This window comes from Rhinolophus hipposideros, assembly GCF_964194185.1.
Source record: "Rhinolophus hipposideros genome assembly, chromosome: 12".
Taxonomy (NCBI): domain Eukaryota; kingdom Metazoa; phylum Chordata; class Mammalia; order Chiroptera; family Rhinolophidae; genus Rhinolophus; species Rhinolophus hipposideros.
Window position 1 is genome coordinate 48,482,713 of NC_138058.1, and position 27,281 is coordinate 48,509,993.

At 43.1% G+C, this 27,281-nt stretch overlaps 1 protein-coding gene across 8 annotated transcripts in view; it reads right to left on the reverse strand.

The window, feature by feature from the left end:
* Positions 1-26,755, reverse strand: part of MTA3 (metastasis associated 1 family member 3) — a 159,539-nt gene extending 132,784 nt beyond the window's left edge. For 3 of the 8 annotated variants that reach the window (XR_013994636.1, XM_081068723.1, XM_081068722.1), the window contains exons 1-3: positions 8,224-8,322; positions 6,494-6,561; positions 64-157 (exon numbers count right to left, since the gene is read on the reverse strand). Coding sequence is in view for 5 of the 8 variants with exons in the window: in XM_081068723.1 (XP_080924849.1) it covers positions 64-157; positions 6,494-6,561; positions 8,224-8,251 (190 nt within the window). In the remaining 3 variants the exon portion in view is untranslated. Of the gene's footprint in view, positions 1-63; positions 158-6,493; positions 6,562-8,223; positions 8,323-23,884; positions 24,008-26,720 lie in introns of those variants that run through there. The other 5 variants (XR_013994635.1, XM_081068724.1, XM_081068721.1 and 2 more) reach the window with 3 other exon arrangements.
* Positions 26,756-27,281: the final 526 nt, after the last annotated feature.

Below are 27,281 nucleotides of genomic sequence, written 5' to 3' on the forward strand. Positions count from 1 at the left end.
CATGGAAAACGTAAGACTTAAAACATTTTTTTGGCAATCCAAAAAAAACAACAATGAACTTACTAGCATGCTTGTCTGCAAGCATTATAAGCGTGTTGGAAATATCTCGTCGTCTATAAAAGCACACTACTTTTGCTTCCACATTGCCAGTCGCAGTCTAAAAAATAAGAAAAATAAAAGTCATCTGTACTGAATATTAGATTCAAATAGTTTATAAAACAAAACTAGATACAGCACAATTATAAGGTCACTCTCATTTACACTGTGCCAACCACAACTGTAGGATAATCAGAAAGCTAAAAAATTCAAATAAGGATGAGCAGCATTTGTTCAGGTTCAAAGTGAAACTGAAATGTCCAACATAAAATAACTTACTGGCGTCAATTAAACTAAAGTGATCAGACCCTTTTAATAACTAACGCCAGACACATGGTTAAATCTGATTAGCCTTAAGGAACTAATCCCAAAAACTTCAACAGCCACAACAGAACTTATTTAAGACTGTTAAACATATCTCCGCCAAACCCTCTCCCAGAGTTGCAGGTTAAGAGTAGAATCATCCAGCACTCTCCTGAACACCCCCATATTGGACTGATGGTGATGCTCTCTGTAGGTGTGGTGCAGCCATCGTGCAGAAGGAACCAGATGACCTGGAAAAGCATTCTCCAGCCCAAGGGAGTCTATGAATCCATAATAGTCAATAATCTTAGGAGTACTTACTTTACCTTCAAATATGAAAGTATTAAAAACCTTGAGTTATGAACACTGACGCTCTTATTTCTTTCTGACTACAGTCTAGAATAAAATCAATATTCAGTTAGGTTGTAATTTACTGCAGCTTGGGCCCAGGCTCCAACTCTCCTTTATGAATTCTGAGAGCTTTCAAGAAGGTCAATCATTCATTACAAAGTTCCTTATAAAAACACAGAGTACAATAAAAATGCTATTGTGAGTTCCAATTTCAAACACATTGAAAACAACTTTTCAAAATTTTTCTGGGCAGATATATTCAAATACAAATATTTTCAAATATAAAGAAATAAATGTTATGTGCTACAGTAAATTTGTCAATTTTATGAAGTTTAGCATGTTTTAGAGTGTAAAATCATCTTGTAGAAATACTGCCCCTTAAAATTGAAATAAATATTAAATCCTAACCAAAGTGCTTCTTTCTATATTTCACAATATTGTGATCAAATACATCCTCCAGAAGTAATGATCCAACAATCTGCAAAAAGAACAGGCCTATATTTCCATGTAAATAAAATCTATCAATGACTTCAATTATAAGCTCTTTATCCGTCTTCTTGACACAGAAATATGTTAAAAACCCAAAGCAAGAGTTTCAAGGCATCCTTTTTCTGCCTCACTAGTGAGTTCCTTCCACAGGGAAACTCTACAAGCTAATTAAATTCTGACTTAGGGGTGGCCGGTTAGCTCAGTTGGTTAAAGCGCGATGCTAATAACACCAAGGTTGCCAGTTCAATCCCCACACGGGCCACTGTGAGCTACACCTTCCTTAAAAATAAAAATAAATAAAAATTAAAAAAATTATTTAAACCTGCTTGGGGTGGAGGGCCATAGTTCAAAATATTCTCTTCTGAACTGTGCATACACTTGCCCATGAGGTAGTTTACAACTATAGTATGCCTCTATAACACACACACACACACACACACACACACACAACTTCAGACACCCCTCTAAAGCTAAGCTACTCAAATTGTGGTCCCAGGCCCAGTCCACAACAGTGACTGTAGTGAAAGTGCATAATTGAGAGTAAGAGTATTATAGCATTTGAAAGTTTAACTTTTATACTATTGAATCTAACAATGAAAAATGGGGGCTTGTATTTTTATAAGAATATTTTAAATTTCATTTTTCTACCTTTTTTAGTTTTACAAAAGCAGTCTTAGTGAAAATTCTTAAAAATCCTTCACCATGAACAGTTTAAAAAGCACTGCTCTAAGAGGTAGGTTAAATATTTGGTAAATGTATTCCACCCTCTCCACCACCACCCTTGGTTATTCATCAAATTTCTCTTGAACCCTTCCTATGTCCCCAAGCACTGAGCTAAGCAGTGCAAATGAATGGTGCCTGCCCTCACTGAGCCCCCACTCTGGCAAGGATACCTGGTCACATGTCATCTCCTCTCCACCCTTCCAAAACCCAGGTGTAATCTTGTCCCTCACCTGATCAGAAACCTTCACAGGTTCCCCACAACTAACGCATAAAGGTAAAATATCCCTGACAATATTCCCAGCACTATTTTCCTTTACTTCCTCCTTTCCCTTCCAGACTCCACTTCTCACTCTTGGAGGCAGGAAGTACAACCTGTTGGGGGAAGGGCAGAAAAAAGCTTCATAAAGGAGGAAATGGAGTGGCTAGGAAAGAAGGAAAGGAGTCCAACAGGTGAAGCCGGGAGGGCTTAGTCTAAGAAAAAGGAACACCCTGAGCAAAAACCCACAGGTGGCAAAAATGGGGACATGGATAAAGAAGAACCCACAACGAACATGAATGTTTTTCCTGGGTTCTTTTCTCCATTTAGTTTGCAGTCTCTTAAATCTCTGTTCTGTCAAACACGTTTACTAAAATAACCTCTAGCAATAAGAGGCTTTTCTTAAGCTCTAAAATCATTTTAGTTAACCTCATACTCATGTCTGTTTCTATCCCAGACTTAGAAAATATATTATTTAAAAAAATGTTTAAAAAAACAACAACACTTTCCATTTCAGAAAGTCCATGGTTTACGCAAAGAACAAGTGGAAAGGGACTTACTCAATTTCTGTCCTTAGTTCCCAAAAGATCCTAAATGGCAAAAGGAGTCTTAACTCGGGTTCCATGAAAAGGGCTTTGAGGGAATCTCCTGAAATTATGTGCAAAATCTTGTATGTGCAAATGTAGATGGGAGGAGGGACTCATCAGATGGTCAAAGAAGTTAGTGACTCCCCTTCCTCCACCAAGAAAATAAGACCCTAAACATTAAAATGAAGCTCAGAGCAAGTCAGAAGACTAGTAAAATACACAGAATATGAAGATACAGATAAATTATACAATATACAAACAAAAAAAACCCAAAAGCAAATAACATGCTAATTTATCCACAAGCATAACTTCCCAAACTTCCTGAGACTACATCTTCACTATTATGTGCAGAGATTTCTTTCAACATGTATGCAATCTTGAGAAACAAGAGCGACACCCAACCTAGATAGTGACTAAAGAAAATTCACCAAGTTGTTTACTATTTTAACCTTATATTCTTCCAAAAAATCATCTTCATTATATCTGAGAACAAATTAGAAGAGGAAAAGAGGGACTATAAGATAAAAAATATTAACTGTATGCATCAACTGGTATTTAGTTTTACACCTAAAAGTTCCCAAAACTTTTCGGGGGAAAATTGAGACTAAAATATATTACTGAAATTAAAAAAGAACTACTGTAGTCCAGATTTCAAACTAAGAAAAGTAACGTTTCAAATAGGATTTTTTTAAAAACCAGGAGCCAACCCACAAAAGTGAATTTTCTGTAACAATGGTGATTGACAGCTTATCCTAAGAATTTGGCTTAAAAAAATTTCTATTTAGAAGATAATAACCTCCTTTCTTCTCCTTGCTTATCAATTATATACCAAGTGTTCTTACAAGAATTATTTGGATGTTCTAATCCACTTTGCCAACTTGACCTCAGATCTTTTCAAGGCCTTTCTGGAACTCTTTTTTTTAATATAAATTTTATTGGGGAATATTGGGGGACAGTGTGTTTCTCCAGGGCCCATCAGCTCCAAGTCGTTGTCCTTCAATCTAGTTGTGGAGGATGCAGCTCAGCTCCAAGTCCAATCACCGTTTTCAATCTTTAGTTGCAGGGGCCACAGCCCACCATCCCATGCGGGCATTGAACCTGCAACCTTGTTGTTGAGAGCTCGCGCTCTAACCAACTGAGCCATCCGGCCACTCTCTGAAACACTATTGTGGCCTCTCTCCCACGGCTACCTCTCTCATACTATATAGGCCTCAACTTCAACATCCTTGAAGTCCTTTCTTTCCCTATTCAAAGGAAGTGACTTCTTTTATTCCTTTTGTCAAAGTTCTTGCTTATTTCCTTCTTAGAAGTTTTCACTATTTTCTTTATGCCTCTTATCTTTTCATGGGCCTCCCTCGTCTCTTTGATGAGAACGCAGACTGTGTGTGCAAAGACCATGTCCATATTGTTCACTGTTGTATCCTAAACCTAACATAGTACCTAGTATATAACAGGTGCTCAATAAATATTTGTTTGATGACTTATTTAAAATATTTTTTCACATTCTTTCTAAATAAAGACCCAATGTAAATATTTAGTATTTACTTAGCCAATCTCAGTTCCTGTTTACCAGTACTCCATCCAGGCAAACTGCCATTCCCTGAAATTCCATTTCTCATAGTTCAGTCATCCCCAGCCCCCAAAGGACCATGATTATATTAATGACTCTGTACTGAAAGCAGAGGGGCAGAGAGACCGTAAGGACTGGTGTGGGGAGTGAGGGTACTTTTGAAGTGATGGTAATATAATGGTAAAGTAGTGTGAAATGATGCAAGTCTAAGCTCAGTGTGTAACCCAGTCATTAAACCACTGTGTGCCTCATGACTACAATTCATAATACATCTACCTTAAAGGTTTAAGGTTATTGTGAGGCTCAAAAAAGGTAACAAATGGGAATCCCCAGATTACATGCTTTCAGAACATCATGTTCTGATGTTTGTAAATTTAGCACAGCTGCAATTTTCCTTCTACTTGTGGGATTGTTTGGATGATGTCTGACTCCACAACTGGACCTATTTTTGTTCACCCATGAATTCCTAAAAGTGGCTATCTAAAAGTGCCTGGCAAGTGGCAGAAATGTCCTCAGAAATATCTACAAAATGAATCAATCAAAATATTCCGTAAACAGGAAAACTATGCACAGGTATTAATATCAGACATTTAAGAAATCCACTAATTCAACAAATATTTACTGAATGCCATAACTATATGCCAGCCACTATTCTAAGACATTTAGGATGCATTAATGAACAGAAAAGATCATTATATGCAGAGAGCTTACATTCTATTTGGGAAAACAGGCAATGAAAATAAACACGACAATTAAGTATATTTGAAGGTGATAAAAGATATCAAAAAAAGAGCAAGGTACAGGGGAATGATAACAATCGATCCCACGGTGAGAAACAGTGCCGTCTACTGTGCTTGGACACAAATGAGTGAGGTGGAGAGCAGCAAGCGGGGAAGTCAAAGAGGGACACTTCCAGCCCAGCGTCTTCATTTGGTGGTGGTCTCAAACACTACAGAAGTTTTCAAAATGCAAGGCTCCTACGGTAATCCCAGAAGCGAACCAAGACTTCCAGGCTCGTAAGCTAGAAATGCCTGTGACCAGATCTGGCTTCCTGGGACTCAGAACTCGGGCTCCAAGGGATTCAGTCTCCAGGATGGTATTTTGGGGGAAAGGTATCAGCAGACAGCCCCAAACATTTTAACACTAAAAATTCTCATAAGCTACACAAATAACCCTCAAAGTGATTTGGAAGAAACCAGAGCATCATTTTAAATCTATGGTTTGTGTAGTTTGTTTTCATGTGCCTCCATTGTGAAAGCTCATCTACTGCAAACAGTCATAATGCTTCTGATGTCCTAAACACCTGTGATCAGGGACAAACCTTCATGTAAAAGTTTTATTTGGGGGACGGCCCAGTGGCTCAGGTGGTTAGAGCTCCATGCTCCTAACTCCGAAGGCTGCCGGTTCGATTCCCCCATGGGCCAGTGGGCTCTCAACCACAAGGTTGCCAGTTCGACTCCCGCAAGGGATGGTGGGCTGTGCCCCCTGCAACTAGCAACGGCAACTGGACCTGGAGCTGAGCTGCGCCCTCCACAACTAATACTGAAAGGACAACAACTTGAAGCTGAATGGCACCCTCCACAACTAAGATTGACACACTGTTCCCCAATAAAGTCCTGTTTCCTTTCCCCAATAAAAAAAAAAAAAAAGTTTTATTTGGCCTAAGGTATAAAGCTACTTGGGCTTAAGGTACAAAACCGTGTTCTTATTAGTTAGCCTAGCCCAGAATCTTACAAATTCCCTTCAACATTCTATTTCCTAGTGTCCTTCTTCTAAAGCTAGAGGAGGAAAAAATTAATTCACTAAAAAAGTAGAAATATGAATTATGACTCTAAATATAAAAAGGGACTGAGTTAGAGGAGTGACTTATTCTTGAGAGGTTCTAAGCAATTTGAAGAAATCTGCAGATATTAAATGTTCAAAAACATTTATTACCAGAGATAATTATAAAAAGCAAAAGAATATTCAGAATCCCTAATAGCTCTCTATTCTGAAATCTCTACTTTCAGAGAATCTGGGACTGAAAGTTAAAATCACCTCTTATGCCCTTTACCCAATTACCTTCAATGGAAAACAATTATTTTTTTAATATTAGAATCAAGAACACCAAGTGTATACCTTGTTGAGTTCTTCTATCCTCCTGATTAGGTACGGGTTGCTGGAGGAATTCTCAAAGTAGACGTAATCTGTAATTAAAGAAAGAGCTTAATCTTTTCAACAGAAAGTTCACATTTGTCAATCTATGACTTTCTATGTTAGGCAATTCACACTCAAAGTGAAGCATGTAATTCATTCCCTGGTAAAAGCAAACTTAGTAATGCAACCTCAATGTATTCTCATGTGCCTACAAATTCACAGACCCTTATTTTCCCGCATTTTCATTTCAATTCATGTTTTATCAAATTATCCTACACTCTTGTCCCACACATGTCATTTCTTTTGTAACAAAACAAAACAACACCTCTTGTCATCATTGAGTAGTCAGGGATGACTAAACCATGTGTCTTTCATACTATAACTGCTTCAACATCTTTTCCCTCTAATCCAATTTGCCCTGGAATGTGCTTCTCACATAAAACTATTGATCTAAGACAAATTCTGAGCATCCTGAAAGGCCCAGCAGCCCAAAGTACATTTCAATCAATTTAAACAAAAAATAAACAAACAATCAGGTGAGCAGAGCAGGTAAGAGGAAGCACACTGACAAAACTTTTCCATAGCTCTAGCTAAGAAGATAAGGGGGAAAAACAGAGAGGAGTGAATGTCACTTTCTGAGAGACAGAGCTCTCCGAGGTAGGATCAGTCTTTTTTATCATCTTTTACTATATGTAATCCAGATCCATTTAGGGTCTTGTTATAAAAAAAAATTGCTGAAGCTTTTGAACAAAAAAGAATAAAAATTTTCAAGTGTGGCTTTTCCTCTCATTTAATAGGCTCACTGGAAATTTCCCACTGTGTGTTTATTTGAGAGGCTGGACTGCATTGTTATTGTCTATCTTAGTGGCTCTTTCCTGTCTCTTTTCTGCAAAGTGGCCTCATTTAGCCAGGCCATTCCCAACACCATCCATCAGGAGTTCAGCTAATGAGCACAGAAGCACAAGCAAGTCTCACACACAAACACGCCACTTATCTGAATTATTATTTTACCAGGAAAGAGGGAGGAGGGCGTCGTGAGTAGGGAGAAAGTTTGTTTGACCTTATTTCTCTCTTCTGCAGAAGGCTGGGAAGGAGGCAGACAGGACAGCAAACGTCCAGGCAGAGCTCACCTCCCCACCTCTGGCTGCGGAGCCCTGGCCCCACTAAGCCCCATTCTTGGGGAGCAGGATAAGAAACGGAGGGTGGGAGGAAGGAGAGGTGCAGGGCCCTGTCCCTGCTAACAGGCCTGTCCAGCTGTGACCCCGGCTGGGCCCCCATCGCCCCCACCCCCACCCCACTTAAGAGAAGTAGAAGATGGGGGGATGTCCCCCACCCCTCCAACCCCACAGCCCAGAAGGCACGCGAGGAAAGACCACCCTATTAGGGGACTCGACGGCCCATACCCCCATGGGAGTTCTTGGAGGGGGCGTCTGATAATTCACACCCCCAAGTACAGGCCCGGCCCTGAAACACTGGGCGGGTGGGGGAGGTGGGCCTAGGCCCCTCGCGAGCCTCGGTGGGAGGAGGGGGTAGAGGACGGGGAGGGTGTAGGGTGGGGAGCCCCGGCCCCCTCTGCGGGCCCCGGCGCCCCCCAACCCCCTGCGCCCTCAGTCCGGGCGCCCGTGGCTCCCAGCGGTTAGGGTGAACTCGCCCCGACCCCCCACCCCCGGAACCCGCTCCCAGACGGGCCGGGTCGGGCCGAGCCTTCCTACCTCCGACCCGGTACATGTTGGCCGCCATGTCCGCCCGCCCGCCCGCGGAGCCCGAGCCGAGCCCCGCCCGCCGCCGCCGCTGCCGCCGCCGCCTCAGCCTAGTCCGCCGCCGCCTCCGCCGCCGCCGCCGCCTCGCCACGGGGGGGAGGGGAAGGAGGGAACGAGGGGAGGGGGAAGCGAAAGGGAGGGGACGCCGACGGGTGGGGGCAGGTGCCCGCCCCCAGCCTCGGGCAAGCGAGGCCAAGTGGGCCGGGCCAGGGGAGGTCGGAGCGCTGCCGGGCCCGCAGGGAATTGGGGAGGGGTCCGGTTTGGGGGGTCTTGATGAAAGTAGAGGATCCTAGGGCAAGGGTCCTGACCCAGGAGGAGGCTTGCACTCGCAAATGCAGACCAGGGGCCATTGGAGAATTGGGCTGGGGGCAAGGGCTCAGCCTCCCCAGAGCCCCTACCGCCCCACCCAGCGTACCCTGTCACCTGCCCACCCCGACACAGTCTTCCCCTCTGCTTCCGTCCCTGGGAGCCCCAGTAAAGGTAACCTCGAGCACTTGAGTTCCTGTCTGGAAGCAAACATTTGGATGCAAATAAGTGCACGCGGCAGGGCGCCTTCCTTGTGCGGATGTTAATGCGGCGGGCCTGGAGCTTGTAGGCCCTAGGGCCAGAAGGACACCAGGTGCTGCCAGCTTCCCCAGGCAGAGACCCAGCTAGGGACAAGGCTAGAAAAGCTGGCTCCCTTCCAAGTCCACCCTAACTGCAGTGGCCGGTCCATCAACGTTCACCCCAAAACTGGGCTGAACAGAACCCACATCGGGAAGACTTGCCTCTAGACAGCCCCTGTATACAGAGCTGCCCTGCTGGGAGAAGAGGATGGGGGAGGGTGTTCCTTTGTTCACAGGGGAGCAGAGCTCTACAGTTTTTCACCAGCACCCCCAAGGAGGGGACAGTGTCAATCAGCTTGCTGTTGATTGTTAGAGTTAACTTAGTTATGTGCCTAAAGCTTTTACATAGTTCTTATTTTCCCATGCTAATTCTCTAGACAATCCCTGTTTTCTCATCCTTCATACCCTCACAGAAATCAAAAACCAAATAAGAGTTGAATCGTCGCTGGCTATCCCCCAAATGAACACAAACAACTTTCTTTAGAGAAGCCAATCCATTCCAAACTACTCCCAGGCATTGCTGTATGATAAACATGAAGATGATCCCTTACTGTTGTGGATTGTTTGAAGTTTCTGGTGATTTACAGCTATGCGTTGTTGACTCTGAGTTTGGGGTCTGCACAGGAATGGGAGATGTCCCCAGAAAAGAAGACTGTTTTCTTTGTCTGGCGATGGCATTTGTGATGGTCCGTTATTACAAATTATTGAGATGAAAAAAATTTTCTAGCTAGCTGAGGCAAAGTAAAAAAATAAAATACAATACAATAAAGCACCTTTGCCTGAATTTCCTTTATTGACTATGGCCCAAGATTTCTCAACTTCAAATAAAATAAGGATATTAATTCCACTTCATAGGTCAGGTGAGGATCAGTTGTGAAGATAGCTGAAAATGCTTTGTAAAACATTCTGCATAGAGCACCATGCAAATAACAGGTGTTCATTGCTTTTTAAAAAAAAAAAACTCCGGAAAGTTTCAGATTCCCAAAGGTTTTACACCATGTGTCAAATTGTGAGCCTGGGTCAGCTATTTTGACCCTGAGAAAAGAGCAAAAGTGTTCGTTCTTTTATGCACACTGTGTAGTTGTTATTTATTAAAATCCATTTATTTGAGATCCTACCAAAAACGTTGTGACTTTCCTGACATCACTGCATTTCTAAGCTGACATATAAGTAGGCTGAATAATTCACCTGGAGTCATCCAGTAAACTGGCAGTGATACTGGGATTATAATTCAGCCCTTTCCTCTGGCCTAGAATTCTCTAACCCAGGAAGCCTTTCTCCAAGTAAAAAGGCTACCTGGAATCCATAAAGTGCAAAAAAGATAGATCACAAGCTTTAAGGGGTTTTCCTATTAGTTTTAAATAAATGAGCAAGTTCTCCCCATCAAAATATTCCTGCATTTCTGTTAGTCCCTTGTCTGCCTGTCTCATTTCCCCAGCTTTGTGCATCCTTTCCAGGTGTTTGTGATGACTGTACTAACTTCAATAAATGGACAAAACGTGCCAAGAAAACTCCCTCCCTCCATACCGCCGATACCGACCTCCTCCCCTTAGGAACAACCTTATCCAGAAGCCCCCCCCCCCCCCCCCCCCCCCGCCAAAGCCTCAGACACTTGGTGGGGAAGAGCAGGAGGTAGCGATGGTGACAGAACCTGGGCCCTTTCCTTCCTCTAGATTCTGTGTAGTCAGCCTTTTCCACCTCAAGCTCCTGGGCCAGTGTCTTCTACATAGTAAGTGCTCAATATCTGAAAGAATATGCGCCAGAGAATGGTGGGCTTGATATAGTTAGAGAACCCGGTGCAGAGTTGAATTCAAGGACTTTGTCTATGACATTTTTATACCTCTTAATTCCAAAGAGATATGCAATGAGGGAGTTCAGCAAGTGTTTATAGACTAAAAGAACCACTCCCACTGGACAAAGAGGTGGCAGCCAGCACCTTCGAAGAAAGCAAAGGCACCTCTGCCTCCTTATGCTGCATGGTTCAGATCACACACTTGTCATCAACCAGCCCAAACTTCACTCTTAGTTTGGCTGTTTAGCTTCAAGACCTTGAACTAGTTACTTAACCCCTCTGAGCCTCAAATTCTACAAAATATGGATAGTGATTGACACCTACACCAAAAGCTTGTGCAAACATTAAACACCGGGGGTACCAAAAACAGGTATACACATGACTTGTACTCATCTTTTGCTATCGGTATATATTGAGTATTACAATTTTAATAGTTTTTTTCCTTTCTTAAAACGTGTATACATTTTTTGGGCACCCTCTGTATATAAGTGTTCGGCACATATTAACAACTTCATAATTATTAGTTCCCTTTTCTCTAATCCAGCCATCCTCATTACAAAGGAAGAAGTGTCTCTCAGACCAAGCCAGAAATCCCAGGGCAAATCCAGCCCTCCCATGGGTAAAATTCCCTAGCATGACTAATGTGATTAAAGAATGAGATAAGGTATTGCCTAAAAGCTAAGGACACTTCCCTATGTCAGTCTCCAGCGTCCCACCATTTAGCTAAAGAAAAGTGGACACTGCAAGAGAGCTATAGAGAGACAGAGCATTGGTTTTTGTTTCAACTTCAGGATGGAGTTTTTATACATGCAAAAAAAATAAGATGGGGCTGGCCACAGAGTCTGGGAGCTTTGTGATATTGAACTCAGGAAAAGAGCCTAGGGGTCTAGAATGTAATTACAGTAATCTGAAACCAGACGCCAGGCTTTAGATAAGGGGCTACATCTTGCTTGTTTTCTGTGATTTGTTACTTTTTTTTTTCTTTCATGAATTTATTTTGTTATACAGTAAAATTCTTTGGGAAAACAGCTAGCCTGTTTCAGTTATTCCAAGAAGGTCCTGGGTTTTAAAGGTGAATGATTGCATCCCAGGAGAAAGGTAGGTATGTGACAGCAAGAATCAAAGCAAGGGAACCACTAAAGGAAAGGAAACTACAGTAGCTTCTCCAGTCATGACACTCCTGCTTCCATTGATCCCGTGCTAGAAACAGGAAACCCAGGACCAATCCCAGAATGTCTTACTTTTTGGAAGTGTGTGTTTTAGGGTTCCATGGTTCCCTCATGCTCTCAAATAGGAGCTAGCTCAGCCGTTTGGTTGCATCCACAAGGAGGTTCCTTCTCTAGAGATAACATGGTCTCCAGGTAGTGGAAAAGGAACTGGAAATCACAGTGGGGATTGCGATGAACCCCTAGAAGGTTAATGTAATTGACCTTAGTGCTTCCTTTTTTTTTTTTTTGTCTATGGAGTGCTGTGGATTTGAGAGATGGTTGGGCAGTATAGGGTGTGGGGCATGAAATAGAATCCTGTGGGAAGTACTGAAGGGCTACGCTACATCAGCCAGTGTTTATAGGAATGACTAGGCTACAGCAGAGAGTGAGTGCAGAGGGTAGAGAATCCAGGCGAGATCAGCTGGGAAGTTGGTAAAAGGGATGATGTCTTGACCTAGGGTAGGATCAGTGGAATGTGAGAGAAGTAGGGTCTGGGCTTGAGAGAGATTTAAGAGGTAGGAGATTCAAGATCTGGTGACTTTGGGAGGAAAGGAGTGAACAGGTAGTACCAAGTTATGAGCAACTGGGTGGAGAGAGGTACGATTTACTGAGTAGAAAATACGGGAGGGAAAGCAAGTTGGGGAAGGAGAAAGTTGACAGGTTCAGTGTTAGATGGATGGGTTGTGTTCAAGATGCCTTTGGAAACAGGTAGATGTTTCCTCTTTAGGAAAGAGATGGATGAACAGGCCTGAAGCTTAAGAGAGAGATCCGGGCTGGAAATACCCTTTTCTGTGTTACCATCAGCGGGAACCCAGCCGGTCTCGTCTAAGGAGTAAGCCACACCCTGGCCCCAGGGGAAAAAGCAGGTTCCTTGAGTCCTTCAGCTTGGGTGAAAACAGGTTTAGCAGGTCTGGGTTCAGAAGATCAGAGTCCAGGTCCAAATGTGCAAACATGCAGGACATGGGCAAAGAGCCACACAAGTCACTGACTGAGACAGAGGGTTGAAGACAGGGGAGAATGTCCTATGCTGAAGATCCCACTAGGGCCAGGGAGCAAATTTCTCAGAGGTAGTTTTGCTCCTAGTTCTAGAAAAGCAGCCCGGGTGGGGGTAAGATGAAAAGAAAAAGGAGAAGGGAAAGGACACAGCTGGAAAAAGCAAATCTGACTATTTCCTACCTCTCTTGCCTCTAAGATGGTGTAGTAGGTTGAATGGTGGTCCCCCAAAAGATATACCTACCTGGAACCTGTGAAGGCAACCTTATTTAGAAAAAGGGTATTTGCAGACAAAATTAAGTAAGGATCTGGAGAGAAGATCATCCTGGATTAGGGTGAGCCTTAAATCCAATGACACGTGACCTCGTAAGAGGCAAAAGAAAAGATGCAGAGTGAAGAGAAGGTCATGTGAAGGTGGAGGCAGAAATTGGAGTGAGACGGCTATAAGCCAAGGAATGCCAAGGATCTCCAGCAAACACCAGATAAGGAATTGATTCTCCCTCAGTGTCCCCAGAAGGAACAATCCTGATAACACCTTGACTTCTGACTTTTGGCCTTCAGAACTGTAGAGAATCAATTTGTGGTAATTTGTTACTGCAATTCTAGGAAACTAATACCGATGGTATCCTCCCCTCAATTTTAGATAAACATAGATTCAGCCAGAAAACACTGAGCACTATATGCAGAGACTAAGGGACACAGAAACAATAAGAGAATGAAATAGAGATACACAGGGAAAAAAGGGGCCCCTGCACCACTCCATCTAAGTCTGTTTCAAACCCTCAAGACAGAGCTCAGCTTATCGCAGTTTATCTCTCCTTCTAGCTGACATGGTTGGTTTCGTATAAAAGAACACTTGGATGTTATGCCCTTCAGCTAAGGGCCAGTGGCAGCTTCCTGAAGGGTATCACACATCCCCAGGAGTAGCAGTAGCTTACCAATATAATGGTGCATAATTAACCCCTTAATTGGGTTCCTTTGTCAGGAAGCACTCTGGTTCCTCAGATTCCAATCCATGTGTCTATGGTGGAGAAGGGGAGGCTCTAAGAATATAAAGCTTGTCTTCAAAAACATCCTTTTCATTCAACAAATATGTATTGAGCCTGGTGGGGAAGACAGATTATGAGCAAGTAAATGAGTCAGTAGATATACTACATAGAATGATGAATGTTCTAGAGAAAGTAAATCAGAATAAGGGAATAAAAAGTGACAATGGTAGTCAGGAAAGTCCTCTTGGTCACAGTAAGAACTGACGAGACATAAATGATGGGATGGAATGAGTCACTGGGATATCTGGGGAGCAACACCCCAGGAAAAGGGAACAGCAAGTGCAAATTCCCCAAATCAAGACTCAGTTGAGCTGACCATGACCTAGGAAGGCCAGTGTGGGTAGGAAATGAGATCGGGGAGGTGAGCTGGGTCCTGATCAGGTAGGGCCTGGTAGGCAATGGTTAAGAGTTTGGAGTTTATTCTAAATGTAATGGGAAGTCTTTGGAAGGTTTTAAACATGGGCGTGATGGGGATCTCATTTATGTTTTTAAAAGATCAGTTGGAACATGAATACAAAAAGGGGCCAGTCTTGACTTCTAATTCAAAAAGCGTGATTGTGTTCTCTGGTGGCAGCAAGCTTCCTTTGGACACTAGGAATACAAAATCATCAATCCAAAATTTATGGTGCTAGAAAACCCAAACTCCTGTTTCAGTTGGTATAATAGTGAAAGAGACCACTTCCAAATCTATCTGTAGTACTGAGACCTATGCATAACAGCTATGGGAAAAACATACTGGCCACCTTTTAAAATCTTATACCAAATCATATAGGGCAACACCTAATCATGTAGGCCATTGTTCTCCCTCACCCCCGGTACTGTAATAGCTTTTCATGGGCCATTCATCTTTTCAGGTGAACTACATCTTGGTAATGGGCACATGGGAAGACAAGTGAATTCCATGAGTATGAGCTACTTGTAGCATTTTTTCATATTAAAAAAAGTTTCTTCATTATAAGTGATGCTATGTGTAATAAATATCATGGCCTGAAATAAAGTTTTCTGAAACCCCCGCCCCATCACCACCACCAGAAAAACAACAACAAAGATCACAGTGCAGAGGATGGACTGTGGGTAATAGAAACGGAGATTAGTTAGGAGGGTAACATAGTCCAAGGAAGAGAGAGAAACAAAGGTTTGGAATAGAATGGTAGCTGTCATGGCCAATAGAGATATATCTTCAAGGTAGAGCCAACAGCTCTTGCTGAAGGATTGGATGTGGGAGATGAGAGGGCAAAATCAATGGATATTGATTCCAGATGCTTCTAAATATCTGTTTGGAGGTGTTATATAGACAACTAGATCAGGGCTCTGGAGCTCAGCACAGAGGCCCAGGCTAAAAATGCAAATTTTGGAGTCAGCACTGTGTGAACAGGCCATGAAGCTCAGGACTGGTCAGATCACCACAGAGAGGGTGTAGATGAAGAGGGCAGAAGCCTGAGTCCCTGGGGCAAATCAGCCCTGAGAACAGAAGTTGGTTCTGTACTCTGGCTGCACCTGGTTCCCACCAGAGATCCTCATTTAATTATTATAGAGTGGACCCTGATTTTCAGTTGGAAAAACAAAAAACCTGAGGCAATTCTAATGTGCAGCCACGATCAGGAAGTTATCAGGAAGAGGAGAGCCACAAAGGGAGACTGAAAAAGAAAAGAGGGAGGTAGGAAAAAACCTAGAGAAATACAGGTCCCAGAAGCCAAGTCAAAAAGGGAGGGGTCCAATTGTAACAAACCAGAGCCACACATCAACCACTGGATTTGGCAAGGTGCGGGTCATTGGAGACCAACTCCTTTTACCTCTTTCCTTTGGTGGTTCCTGACTATCCAGGTTCTAGGCAGCTCGAAACAAATTTGCAGTGTTCTGGCCCGAGATATTCTACAGTGTAGATGACTCCAAGGGCAGGCAGGTAGGCTCATGACACCCCCCCAGACAGAGGGATAGAGACCAGAATTTGCTCCTTTTATCTTTATCTGTAGGTTTGTAGCAGCTACCCTTTCAAAGAGACAGAGAAGTTTATTTGCACTCCTGATTTCAAAAAGGACAGAAAATGTTGGAGGACTCAAAGCTAAACTTTGAACTCTTGGATAAATAAATCGCTGTTTATGTCTCCTTTTATCTCTGCAAAGTTCTGGAAGAAAAAAGCACGAGTATTACAGAGCTGCCCCAAGGAACTTCTTTCACAAAGCCAGGCCAAGACCATATCATTAGTGGCAACCAACACAATGTTTTCCATTTAATTGCACAGATCAGAACACTGAGGAGCTGGCTCCAAATAGAAGGCACCTGGAGGCAGTGTAACCTTTTTGAGGTTTTGGCAAAGGATGTCCAAGACCTGTCCAGCCAAATCCTGTCATTGGTTCCTTTCTATAATAGGAGATAGCGTCCATCCCTTGGAAGTCCTGACTTTTCCCCCCAGGCTTCTGGTGTAATGGGGTGAAATCTGGGCTGTGTTCTTGGAATAGAGAGTGGAGCCCATATTAGAAGCCAGACTTCTAGAGGCAGAGGGAGGAGAGAGGGTTCCAGCATTTCATGGAGTCTTCATATTTCTCTGCCCTTGAACTTGGCTGCCTTCTCCTATCTGGTGTCCTCGCTTTCTGTTCCATATTCACACAGACTCTAGGTTGGATCTTTTTACGGGGCCCTAAAGTCTCTCCACCAGGTCAGAGCAACCCTGAAGGCAGAGTTTGAATGCTGCGGCCTTGGTATTCTTACTTCCTCCCACTCTGCCCCACCCACACAGCCACCCTCACCCCCTCCACAAGGCCCCTCCCATCTGAGCTGGAGTAAGGACTACTTGCTTGTTACCATTCCTCCCTCAAGAGTGGCTTTGAGGCAAAGCCTTCAAGGCTCAAGACTGACATCTCTGTTCTAGTCCAGCTTCTCCCAGAGCAGCTGCAGCAGAGGGCAGGCCTCGAGACTTGAGGGATGGAGTGACTCCCAGCCAGTGGCATGTTGCTGGGATAAGATGTATTATTTATGATGCTGGTGTCAGCGTGGCTCCCAGGCACCAAGGGAAATGGAAACGGCACTTGGGCCTGTGCTGATTAAACTAAATATTTAAACAGGAATCAGGAATTGAGGCAAAATCCATTTTTCTTCGGTAAGGCAGAGAGCGCCACAAATGACTTCAAGACAGAGGACTGGGTAAACACCACACAGATCACAAGGGAAGGCTGGGGACCCTGGTCTAGGGCTCTCCTCCACACTCAGCTCCCAGCTCCCCCTCTGAAGCAGATCTAAAGAGTTTGCAGAGGACTGAGGAGTCACAGTAGGGGAGGTGAAATGGGGAAGCAGAGGTATGGTCTGAGCCACTGTGGGAACGAGATTAGGAGACACCAGACCAAAAATCAGGCTGGATTTATGCCTCTGGCTGCTTTTTCTTCCTCTAGAGACCTCCATTTCCTGGTCACCCAAGATCTATTCTATTGCATTCACTCCCATTAGCACACTTACCTTTAGATTCGCTGGAAGGAGGGTGGTAGGATGTGGGGCAACCATGAGCCAACATTCTTGTCTTGATTACTCTTATCCCACCCTGAGACAGGTCTCAGTCAGGAAGACAACCTCCACCTACAGCACACAATCACAGAGGAGAACCTACACAGAGAGGATACAAGGGAGCCTGGCCCACCATTTATAGTGCCCAGAAATCTCCAGATTTGAGGAAAGACAACAAACAAAAGGAAATTGCCTGGTACAAAGCAACAGTTGCTAATTGGTCTGGCTTTTCCTGCTGCATTTCCCCCTCCCTGTGGGGTCCCTCAGTTGTATTTCAACAGCACTTTCCTTGGTCCCCCGGGATGTTTTTTCTCGTCTCAGCATAAGCAAGCGCCCTTTTCCTTCTTTCCTCTAAAGACAGCTGAGACCGGCTGACATTTTCAAAATTAATTTTTATAAGAACTTAGGAAATAATTGCAGAAAACACAAACGTGTAAGTTCAATTCGGTTCAACATTTATTGAGATTCTTGTGCTTAGTCAATATGCTGCTATCCTCTGGGTTACCTTGATGGGTGGAATAGTGTTATGGTCTTCAGGGGATTCACTATACAACGGAAGAGGGAGGCAGGAGTATTTATGAGTTATACGCAAATAAGATAAGGGCCATAAGAGCCTTGAATTGGGAGCAGTTAATATAGCCTGCTGTAGGGGCACGGCTGGTCAGAGAAGTCTTTGACAGAAGGTAATATTTGATCTGGAACTTTGATTAAAATAAGGAGTTTGCCTGGTAAAGAGTCAGGAAGGACATTCTAGACAAAGGGAACAGCATAGAGGTAGTACATGCATGACATATGAGAACCAACTGCGAAGTTGGTTCAAAGCCGGATTATAAAGGCCTTGAATGCCAAGCCAAGGAGTTTGACCTAACCTACAGGACCTATAAACAATGGAGAGCCAAAACGATTATATTTGTATTTAAGCAGTATAGTCGTGGCTAAAGTGTAATAAATTGGCATTTTGTTTTATGCAAGAATCTCCTGTGAGCTAGTTTGTCATAAATATATCAAGTTTTTAGACCTGCCGAGCTGACAATAGAGCATGGACTGAAAAAAATATTGCCACCCGGTGAAGGAGCCAGGCTTCTTATAAGATGTCTTTAAATTCAACAGAGAGAAGTATTTGAGAAGACAAGGGATAAATCAGAGCTCATTGCTCAAGTTCCATTCTTTTTCATCTTGGTGTTATTGGCTGAGTGTTTTTGTGTCCCCCCCCAAATTTGTATGTTAAAAACCTAATGTGAAATTCTAGTACTATTATAATGGTATTAGGAGGTGGGGGTCTTTGGCAATGATTATATCATGAGGGTGGAGACTTCCCGAATGGGATTAGTGGCTTTATAAAAGAGACCCCCAGTGAGCTCTTGTGTTTTCTGCCATGTGAGGATACAACAATTTGGCAGTCTGCAGTCCTGAAGAGGGCTCTCCCCAGAACCTGACAGTGCTGGTACCCTGATCTTGGACTTCCAGCCTCCAAAACTGTGAGAAATAAATTTCTGTTGTTTATAAGTCACCCAGTCTATGGTATTCTGTTATAGCCACCTGAATTGTCTAAGGCACTTGGAAAAGGCAAAAATGACCCAAATACACAGAGAGGCGGTATTATCACCTGAGGACCCCTCCTGTGTATAGGCCCCCACTTCAGATATTCTAGATGTCTGAGGTCTTGGGAGTCCTGGAGGACGAGGTCACCCAGGCCCTAGAGAATACTAGTCAGGGACAAGCAGATGAAGATTTGGGGGTTCCTAAGAGAGGCAATTATTTAGGCTGAAAAGCTTGAGAGAGGTAATTATTCAGGCCTGTGAGATTTCCAGATGATGGGAATTTGTAGATTTGTAGGAACCTGAAATTATCCAAATGTGAGAAATCTGAGGACTGAGGTTGTCCAGGCCTTTGAAAGATTAACTGAAGAGATAACAGATGACAAAATTATAACAACTAAAAAAAGTAAACATTAAGCAACTTGAGAAGAAATGTTGGGTAAAGGTTAACCAAGATTTATAAGTGTCCCAAGGATATGGCCTTGTGTTCCCTCTGCCATCTCTCTCTGGACTCTAAAGATACATAAGTTTATACCTCCAGGTAAAGGAGCCCTCATCTTCTTTCCTGAATCAAGTACAGAAACACACATTTTAAAATTTATTTGTTCACAGAGACAAGGTTGAACATTTGGGAAAGAATTTAAATGTCTAAGAAATTGAGGAAAAGACTGACCAAAAAAGTTACAAAATATATTAAGTGAAAAGAAACAAGCTGGATTAAATTACATATGGTACAATTGCATATAGGACAAAACAAAATTAGATACTTGTAGTATAAATACGTAGGCATATAAATGTAAAAAGATTGGCTAGAATCTTGCCACCCAACAGTAGTTGCCTCTAAAGGCAAGAAGTGGAAGGCGTGTGAAAATTATGCAATTTTCTTTGGTGTGCTAACATATGATTCAAAATTTTTTACAATGAGAATGTATTTTCATCAAGAACATTTTTTAAATTAAGGGAGGGAGGAACAAAGACATAGATACAAAAATTGCAGAGCAGAATTTTCTGAAGCTAAATTTGTCAGTCCAGAGATTGTCATTTCTCTGGAGTGTCCAGCCTGCCCTTTTCCTTGCACCAATCCTGGAGCCAGCTACGAAGCTGGGCAGAAAGAGATGGGGGAAGACATCAAGGCAGAGGGGAAAGGCAGAAAACTTCCCCAACCTTCCAGTGCACCTCAGATTCCCGTCCCTTTCTGAGATATAGCGTCATTCCACCCCAGGTTCATGAGACACTCCTTAATAACACATTTTCCTTTTTTTTGGCTTCAATTAACTTAAAGTAGTTTACATAAACAAACAAACAAACAAACAAGAAAACTACTCTAAGAAGACGCCAGATCATGAATGCTTGTGTCACCAGAATCACCTGAATCCCCAGGTTAAGATGCCAGTTTATTGTGTGGAGACCACAGGGAGCTCCAGTAGGGTTTTAAGCAATTATGTGACAAGCATTTTAGAAATAACTCTGAGAAGCTGCAAGAAAGACAAATGTGAGAAAGGCAGGACTGAAGCAAGGTGTCCAGTTACAAAAAGCTTTTTCAATAGTCCAAATGAGAGATGGTTTTAAGACTGGAATCTTCATACTCTGCTCTAAAATTGCTGATTGACTTAGATTCACTTGCATTCTGAATTATTCATTAATTTATCCAAGAAAGGGAAGGAATAACCAAATCCCTACAATGGCTACAAGAGCTTATACTATTCTATTAAGGTATCGTGCACATAAAAATAATCTTTGCTTGTTCTCTGGTATCTCCACAGTCAAGTCCAGGCTCTTTGGTACAACATTGCAATCTGTCCCCCAACTTCCCCTTCAGTCTCGTATCCCAACCTTCTCATGTACGCCACCAACTTGGAGACACCCTCAGCTCTTTGATTGGGCAAGGGGTTTCCTGGCCTCAGCCTCTACACCTATATTCTCAGGATCTTGCTGTGGGGACAAAGTCCAAGAAAGCAGTTTCCAGGCTCTCGGTCTCACATGGAAAGGTGCTGACTTGGGTAGTAGATGACCATCAGCTAGAATGAGTTGGCCATCAGCTGTAACCAGTTAGCCATTGGCCACTGATATAACTGCCGTGGCTGAGCTAGCAAGCGTGGGTTGCTGTTAGCAAGGGGTTGGTTGGGTGGCAGAGAAGCGGATGGCAGATTGTGGCTAGCAAGGAGGGTTAGCAAGCAGGTGGCGGATTGCGGATTGTGTGGCTCCTACTTCCTGTGTCTCAGCCGGCCGCCAGCAAGACTGAGGTGTAGAAAGACCACTCGTTGGGGTACTGGCAGATGTTTGCTTTTTGTGTCTTGACCAGCCTCCATCGAGAATGTAGCATTATGAACTGCCTATCCATGGACCCTTTGGTGTTCCTTTTTGGCCTCACCATGTCCTGCGTTCTTATGCAGGGAGCGAGATCAGAGACCCTGAGTGACACTGGCCCGCCCTCTTTTTCCACTGGGTGAACCTCTCAGCTTAAACACAAACTCCTCCCCAGAGCACTAACACCCCTTCATACCACTCTATTGTAATACCATGATTTATTTGGGCCTGTCCCTCCCATGGCTACAATGGGCTCCAAACTTGGCTGATCACAGAAGCATCGGGCATGAAAATTTGTTTTGTTGTTGTTGTTTTACAAGACACCCAGGCCCCACCCTAGACCTATAAAATCTGTGTCTCTGGGGAAGGGGTAAGAGAATCTTTTTTGATAAGATTTAATAATTTTATAAGGTTTTCCATTAACTTGTAGTCATCAGCCAGGAGTGAAGGTCCTCTGTAGCTTGTAGACCACATCATTGTGAAGCTTCATGGACCAACCCCACTGGCTCCCTTAGTATTTTGTTCCCACGTCTGCACAGCTCTTGTTATGGGATCTGTGTGACATGTGTCCCATTCTGCCACATTGTATAGTTATTTGCCTACATGTCCCACCCAGCTTCTTGTCTGCCCAGATGGCCTATCTACTATCCAAACATGAGCCCTAAGGTCAGGGACCTCATTAAGTATCACCACAGATTCCAGGCATATGGAGGCTTGGGGAAGACTTACAGCACGCATAAGGAATAAAAGCAGGAAAAGCCTCTAACTAGAGTGCAGTGCATGTAGGAAACTACAAGTAATTATTTTCAATTCTTTTTTGGTTTGACTAGGAAAAAAGATGATCAACGATCTGGTTGCCAAGTTGGATGGTAGGTGGCAGCCATCCAACCTAGAGTTGATTATATACATTTTATTAAAAAAACAACACAGAGGTCCTGGGAAGCACAGTGTCTTGTTCCAGGTCACAAAGCCAAGTAGAGCATAGGAAGACATCCTAATTCTGGGCCCAGTACTGCCAGCAACCACGCTGACTTCTTACACATTCTCCAAATTCTCCCTTGGCTTTTGTTTGTGTGGAGCACCTCGTTAGCATGTAACAATGGACATCCAAGGTACCCTCCTGTTTTTTATTTACAATTTAAGTGCCCCCATCACCAGCTGCTTCCATTGTCATTGCTATTAGCTGAAGTAATGGTTTTTAATTAAAACTCTAAGGCCCTCCCTCCTCTATCCCACCAGGTTATCTATCTAATGTATTCTAAAATCAGCCAATCACTGTTTTAGGATTGGCACCGTGTACCATTGTAATTGTGATTACCCTTCTTTCATTTCTGGGACTCTTTCTGGGGAGGGAAATTCAAGATACCCTGTTTAAAAGAATTGCAACAACCAGAATTTCCAGTTGGAAATTCTTACAACAGCCGCCAGGCATCGTGGAAGGCTCCAGGTCTCAGGTCCAAGGCCTGGTCTGGTATCTCAGCCCCACCCCCCACTGACAGGGAGCTGGAACCCATGGGCCTGTTTTCACATCTGTAAGCTGTCTGCCCTCGTATCCCTGAGGTTCATATATACAATCTATTGAACATGGTTTGTAATCTTTAAACCCTCTTGAAAGCCTGCCATGTACCAGGTACAAAACTAGAGGTTTCCCACATTTTATCTGAGGAGGTAGGCATCAAAGTGTTACAGAGAAAAATCATAGGCCCAAAATGGTGTCACTTGTGCTAAAGCTCATGCATGATACCAAACCTAGACTTAATATCTGACTTAAATGCAGTTTTGACCTTTACCAGAAAGGTAATCTTAAACAACCCGTCTGGAATGTTCTGGTCAACAGCACTAAGGTAATCTGTCACGTGGGCCCTCTCCACCCTCATCCCCATTTAGGAAGAAGCAATCTGCATGATAAAACCCTTGCTATTTCCTTCCCCCCAAAAGTAGATGACCTGGCCTAAAAATAATATTTTCTTCTGCTAATATCTCCCAAGCCCCACCCTTTTTCCTAAAACAACCTTCCATTTTCTACAACCTCTCAGAGTGCACATTTAGTTGCTAGATGGGATGCTGCTCGATTTATGAATTGCTTAATAAAGTCAATTAGATCTTCAAATGTATTCGGTTGAATTTTGTTTTTTAACGATGTTATACTCTCTATTACATTTAGGAAACCAGATTCTTCCTTCACATCCCTCCCAGTGTACGAGCGCCCCCTCCCTCATTTTTATTCCAACTCATTGATTCTCTCTGGAATCCCCCACTTTCCCTTCAATCCCAGGGACATGGCCTACATTGCCCTAGTTCTCTCCCAGAGCATTTCTCTCCTCAATTACTGACAAAGCCTTGCATTTTGCTAGGTTCTTTCTATACTTCTGAGGGATCTCTTTGTCCTGCAAATCTCTTAAAGCCACACCCCTAACATGCTCCACTGCCTCCTCTACAGTTCAGCTGGGCTGGAACTGCCAGTCCCCTGCCACCCTCCCCCACCGCACACACTCTGCACCACCACAGTGACATGCTAAACACCGAAAGCTGCTCCAGTGCTCTTTCCATCTCCTAGTCTTTGAATCTGCTGATGCTTTCCCCTTTGACTCCACCTGGCAATTCCTACTCTGGGCTTAGGAAGTACCTCTCTTCCCCAAGCACGAAGGCTGATGGATGTTCCTTCTCTGGGCTCCTTTAGCACTCGTGCATAGCTCCATTATGGCACATTACATTTCTCTTCATTGCGTTGGAATATACGTTCTGGCACCTAGGTTGGAAAATACTTGTTTCAGGAAGGGTGAGAAATTGACATTAATAGGATGTAAAGAGGAGGTGAGGCGTAATGCCTGGAACATAATGGGAGATGAAGCTGGACAAGCAAAAACTAGAAAAATCTTAAAAGCTTTGATTGCTATCAAATATATGGTGATGGAAGGAGAACTGACTCTGGGTAGTGAACACACAATGGGATTTATAGATGATGTAATACAGAATTGTACACCTGAAATCTATGTAAATTTACTAACAATTGTCACCCCAATAAATTTAATTAAAAAAAAAAAGCTTTGATTGCTAAGAAGCTTTGGGTTTGACTCTGTAGGTGATCAGGAGGTTTTGTGCAGGGGGCAACACTAGGTTGATGTTTTTAATGAGATAATCTGATTCTAGCATAGAAAATGGACAGGAAGACAGAGAGATAAAAAGAAAGGAAGTTAGTGAGGAGGCCATTGCAATTGTCCAGATAAAACATGAGTGGTTACCCAAAGGGGTCAGTTCTGGGGTTGGAGAAAGAGGACAGATGGAGAGGATACAGAGAGAAATCTAGCTTGGCAGTAGTTAAAAGGAAATGCCATTTAGTGCTTGTTTGGTAATGTGGGAAGGGCAAGCTTGTGGGGAAAGGTAGTTTTATTTTATATAATGAATTTGGTGTACTTATAGTAATATCCAGGGTAGTTGGAAATATACCTAGAGTTGAGTGTAGAGAGGAAGGCTACGGTATAGATTTCTGAGTCTTTCCCATAGAGATAACAGCTAAAATAACAGAAGTGGAGAGGATTACTAAGGGGAAAATTGTAGAGTGAGATAAGAATCTAGCATTTTTTCACATGTCTCTTCTTGTTATAATGTCACAAATCCATAAATCAAGTGAAATTAGTTAATTCACTTGAGAATTCACTTTGAGGACAGCATTCTTTGGGATTAAAAATCTTGATGATCTCATGACAAAGTTGTTTTCTGCTTCTATCATCACCTGGACCTGGAGTGTTAGAGGTCTCTACTCTCTGTAAGGCCTAAATAAATCATTATGTTGATCAAAAAATGGGCTAGTCAAGGTCAATTATTAGTTGGTTGTCAACTACCAGCCGTTGCCTAGTAGCTAGGCAAGAAATGGACAGGGTGGTCCTTGTTGTTCAGTAACACTCTCTTCAAATTTGGGGATCTGTAACAGAAAGCTCTCAGGAAGATTCTAACAGCGTAAGGCCAGGACCTACCTGCATCCTCTGAGAACCTACCAGCGTTCCCTCCCCCTGCACATAGTGGGGACTAGGGCTGTGTTTATCATTTGGGAACCTGTTCCCCTGACCATAGCTGACTGGAATAGGGGAAGACCCTTAAAATAAAATTAAAATTTTTTAATTAAAATTTTAAAAATAAAACATATAAATATGGTTTTTAAAGTAAATTTAGTAAACCTAAAAAAATAAATAAAAATGGGGGAAGACCCTTGACTCAAGTGGGTCAGTTACTCAAGAATCTAGGGATGGCACAGGTACTTGGGAATCGGAGTACTTGATGTACGAGTACATAACACATTTTGGAATGGTGAAGTGGGGAGCAGCTATCTTCTCATGAGCAGAGAGAAAGCAGAATAAAGCAGAGAACATCAGTGTAGGAGAGAGAGAAAAACCACACTGAAAAATTGAGAAAATGACTGCCTTGGCACCTCACAGCCTTCCGTTTCCGTATCTCAGTCCCTCCAAGGCCATTTTTTGGATGCATAAGTTCTATCATCCTTTTTGCCTAAGCGGATCTGAGCAGACTTCCGCTATTTACAAGCAAGGAGCCCTCACTAACTGACAGTAGTCATCTGAGTAAGAACCTCAAGGAGAGAAGTGGTTAGATTAGTAGGTATTACTGAGAAGACTCAGGAAATACTTCAACTCTATCAAGAGGCTGAAGTATCAATATATCTTTAGGACTGAAATGGATTTAGTAAAAACTGTGACCTGATTAAAAGTTACTGTGACAGAAGAAAGAATTCTGAAAGGTACAGGAGTCTAGCACAAAATGGGTGCTTTGCAGTGTTTATTGAATGACTAAAAGGAAAACACCAAATTGGGGGGAAATTCACAACAAAGGGAAAATACTGTTTCTACATACTTTCACCTCTCCTTTTAGGGAAGGTTTCTACAGAGCTAACGCCCACTACTGACTGTAATGGGCATTATTTTGTCCATCACCGTCAGGTCCCTCCTCCCCCTGTTCACCTCACTCAACCCGTGTCTGGACAGGGTACGTGACGCACACTAGACCAATCAGAGCTGTCCCCTGACATTTTAAAATTTCCAGCCAGAGAGAAGGAGGAAGGCACAGCTCCATTCTGGTGGTAGATGTGAGGCTGATTTGGCAGACAAATTCCCAGCTGAGCAGAAGCCAGTCTGCAGCAGGAAGGAAAGATGTAGATGATGCAGAGAGGAGGTGACATTTGAGTGTCTGACTCCATTTGTTCCTGAGGCCAGCTGCCCCTGCTCTTCTTGCAGTTTGGTTACATAAGCCAATAAATAAAGCCATCGATTGGGACACCTATGCTGTGGTCAAATGTGGGGCACAAGGGACCATTCCACCCAACTGCCACTGAGGCAGGATTGCCTTAGAGATGGTTTTCAACCTGTCTCTGTGCACAGACTTGATTAACTCTATGCCCCCTTTCTTTGAGACCCAGGGGGAGATCTTTGGAGGGTCAATGCTCTGTGGTTTACCTTTTATCCACGTGCTCAGGCTAGAAGCTGCAGTCTCATTCTGTGGGTTCTTTCAGAGCCACGCAGGTCATCAGCATGTACCTAAGGGGTAAAAATGTGTTGCTTACTCCAGCATTCATTTTCCTCTTCCTTCGTAGTGGTAGAGTTTATTCAAGGCAGCAATTCATCTATCTAAAAGGCATTTCCCATTCTCTTTTGAACATAGGTGTAACTATGTAACCTGGCCAATGAAATGCAAATAGAGTGTTGTGTGATACTTCTGAGGAATCTCCTTTAAAAGAAGGAAAAGGTCTTATGCCCTCCTTTTTCACCTTACTTCTTTCCGCCTGCCCTAGATTCTGGAATTCTAATAGCCTTCTTGAACCATGAAACTATAAACCAATGGTAGCTCCATTGTCATCTAGGACCTGGGTTCCTTCTATCTTGCTTCCCTGCCCTAATTAGCGCATTGTCTCATGGTCCAAGATGGCTGTTAGAAATCCACGCAACACTTCTCATTAGGTTCAGTTGCATATATAATAGACTAAGTCCACGAAACAGTAGCAAAATAAGAAAGAAGTT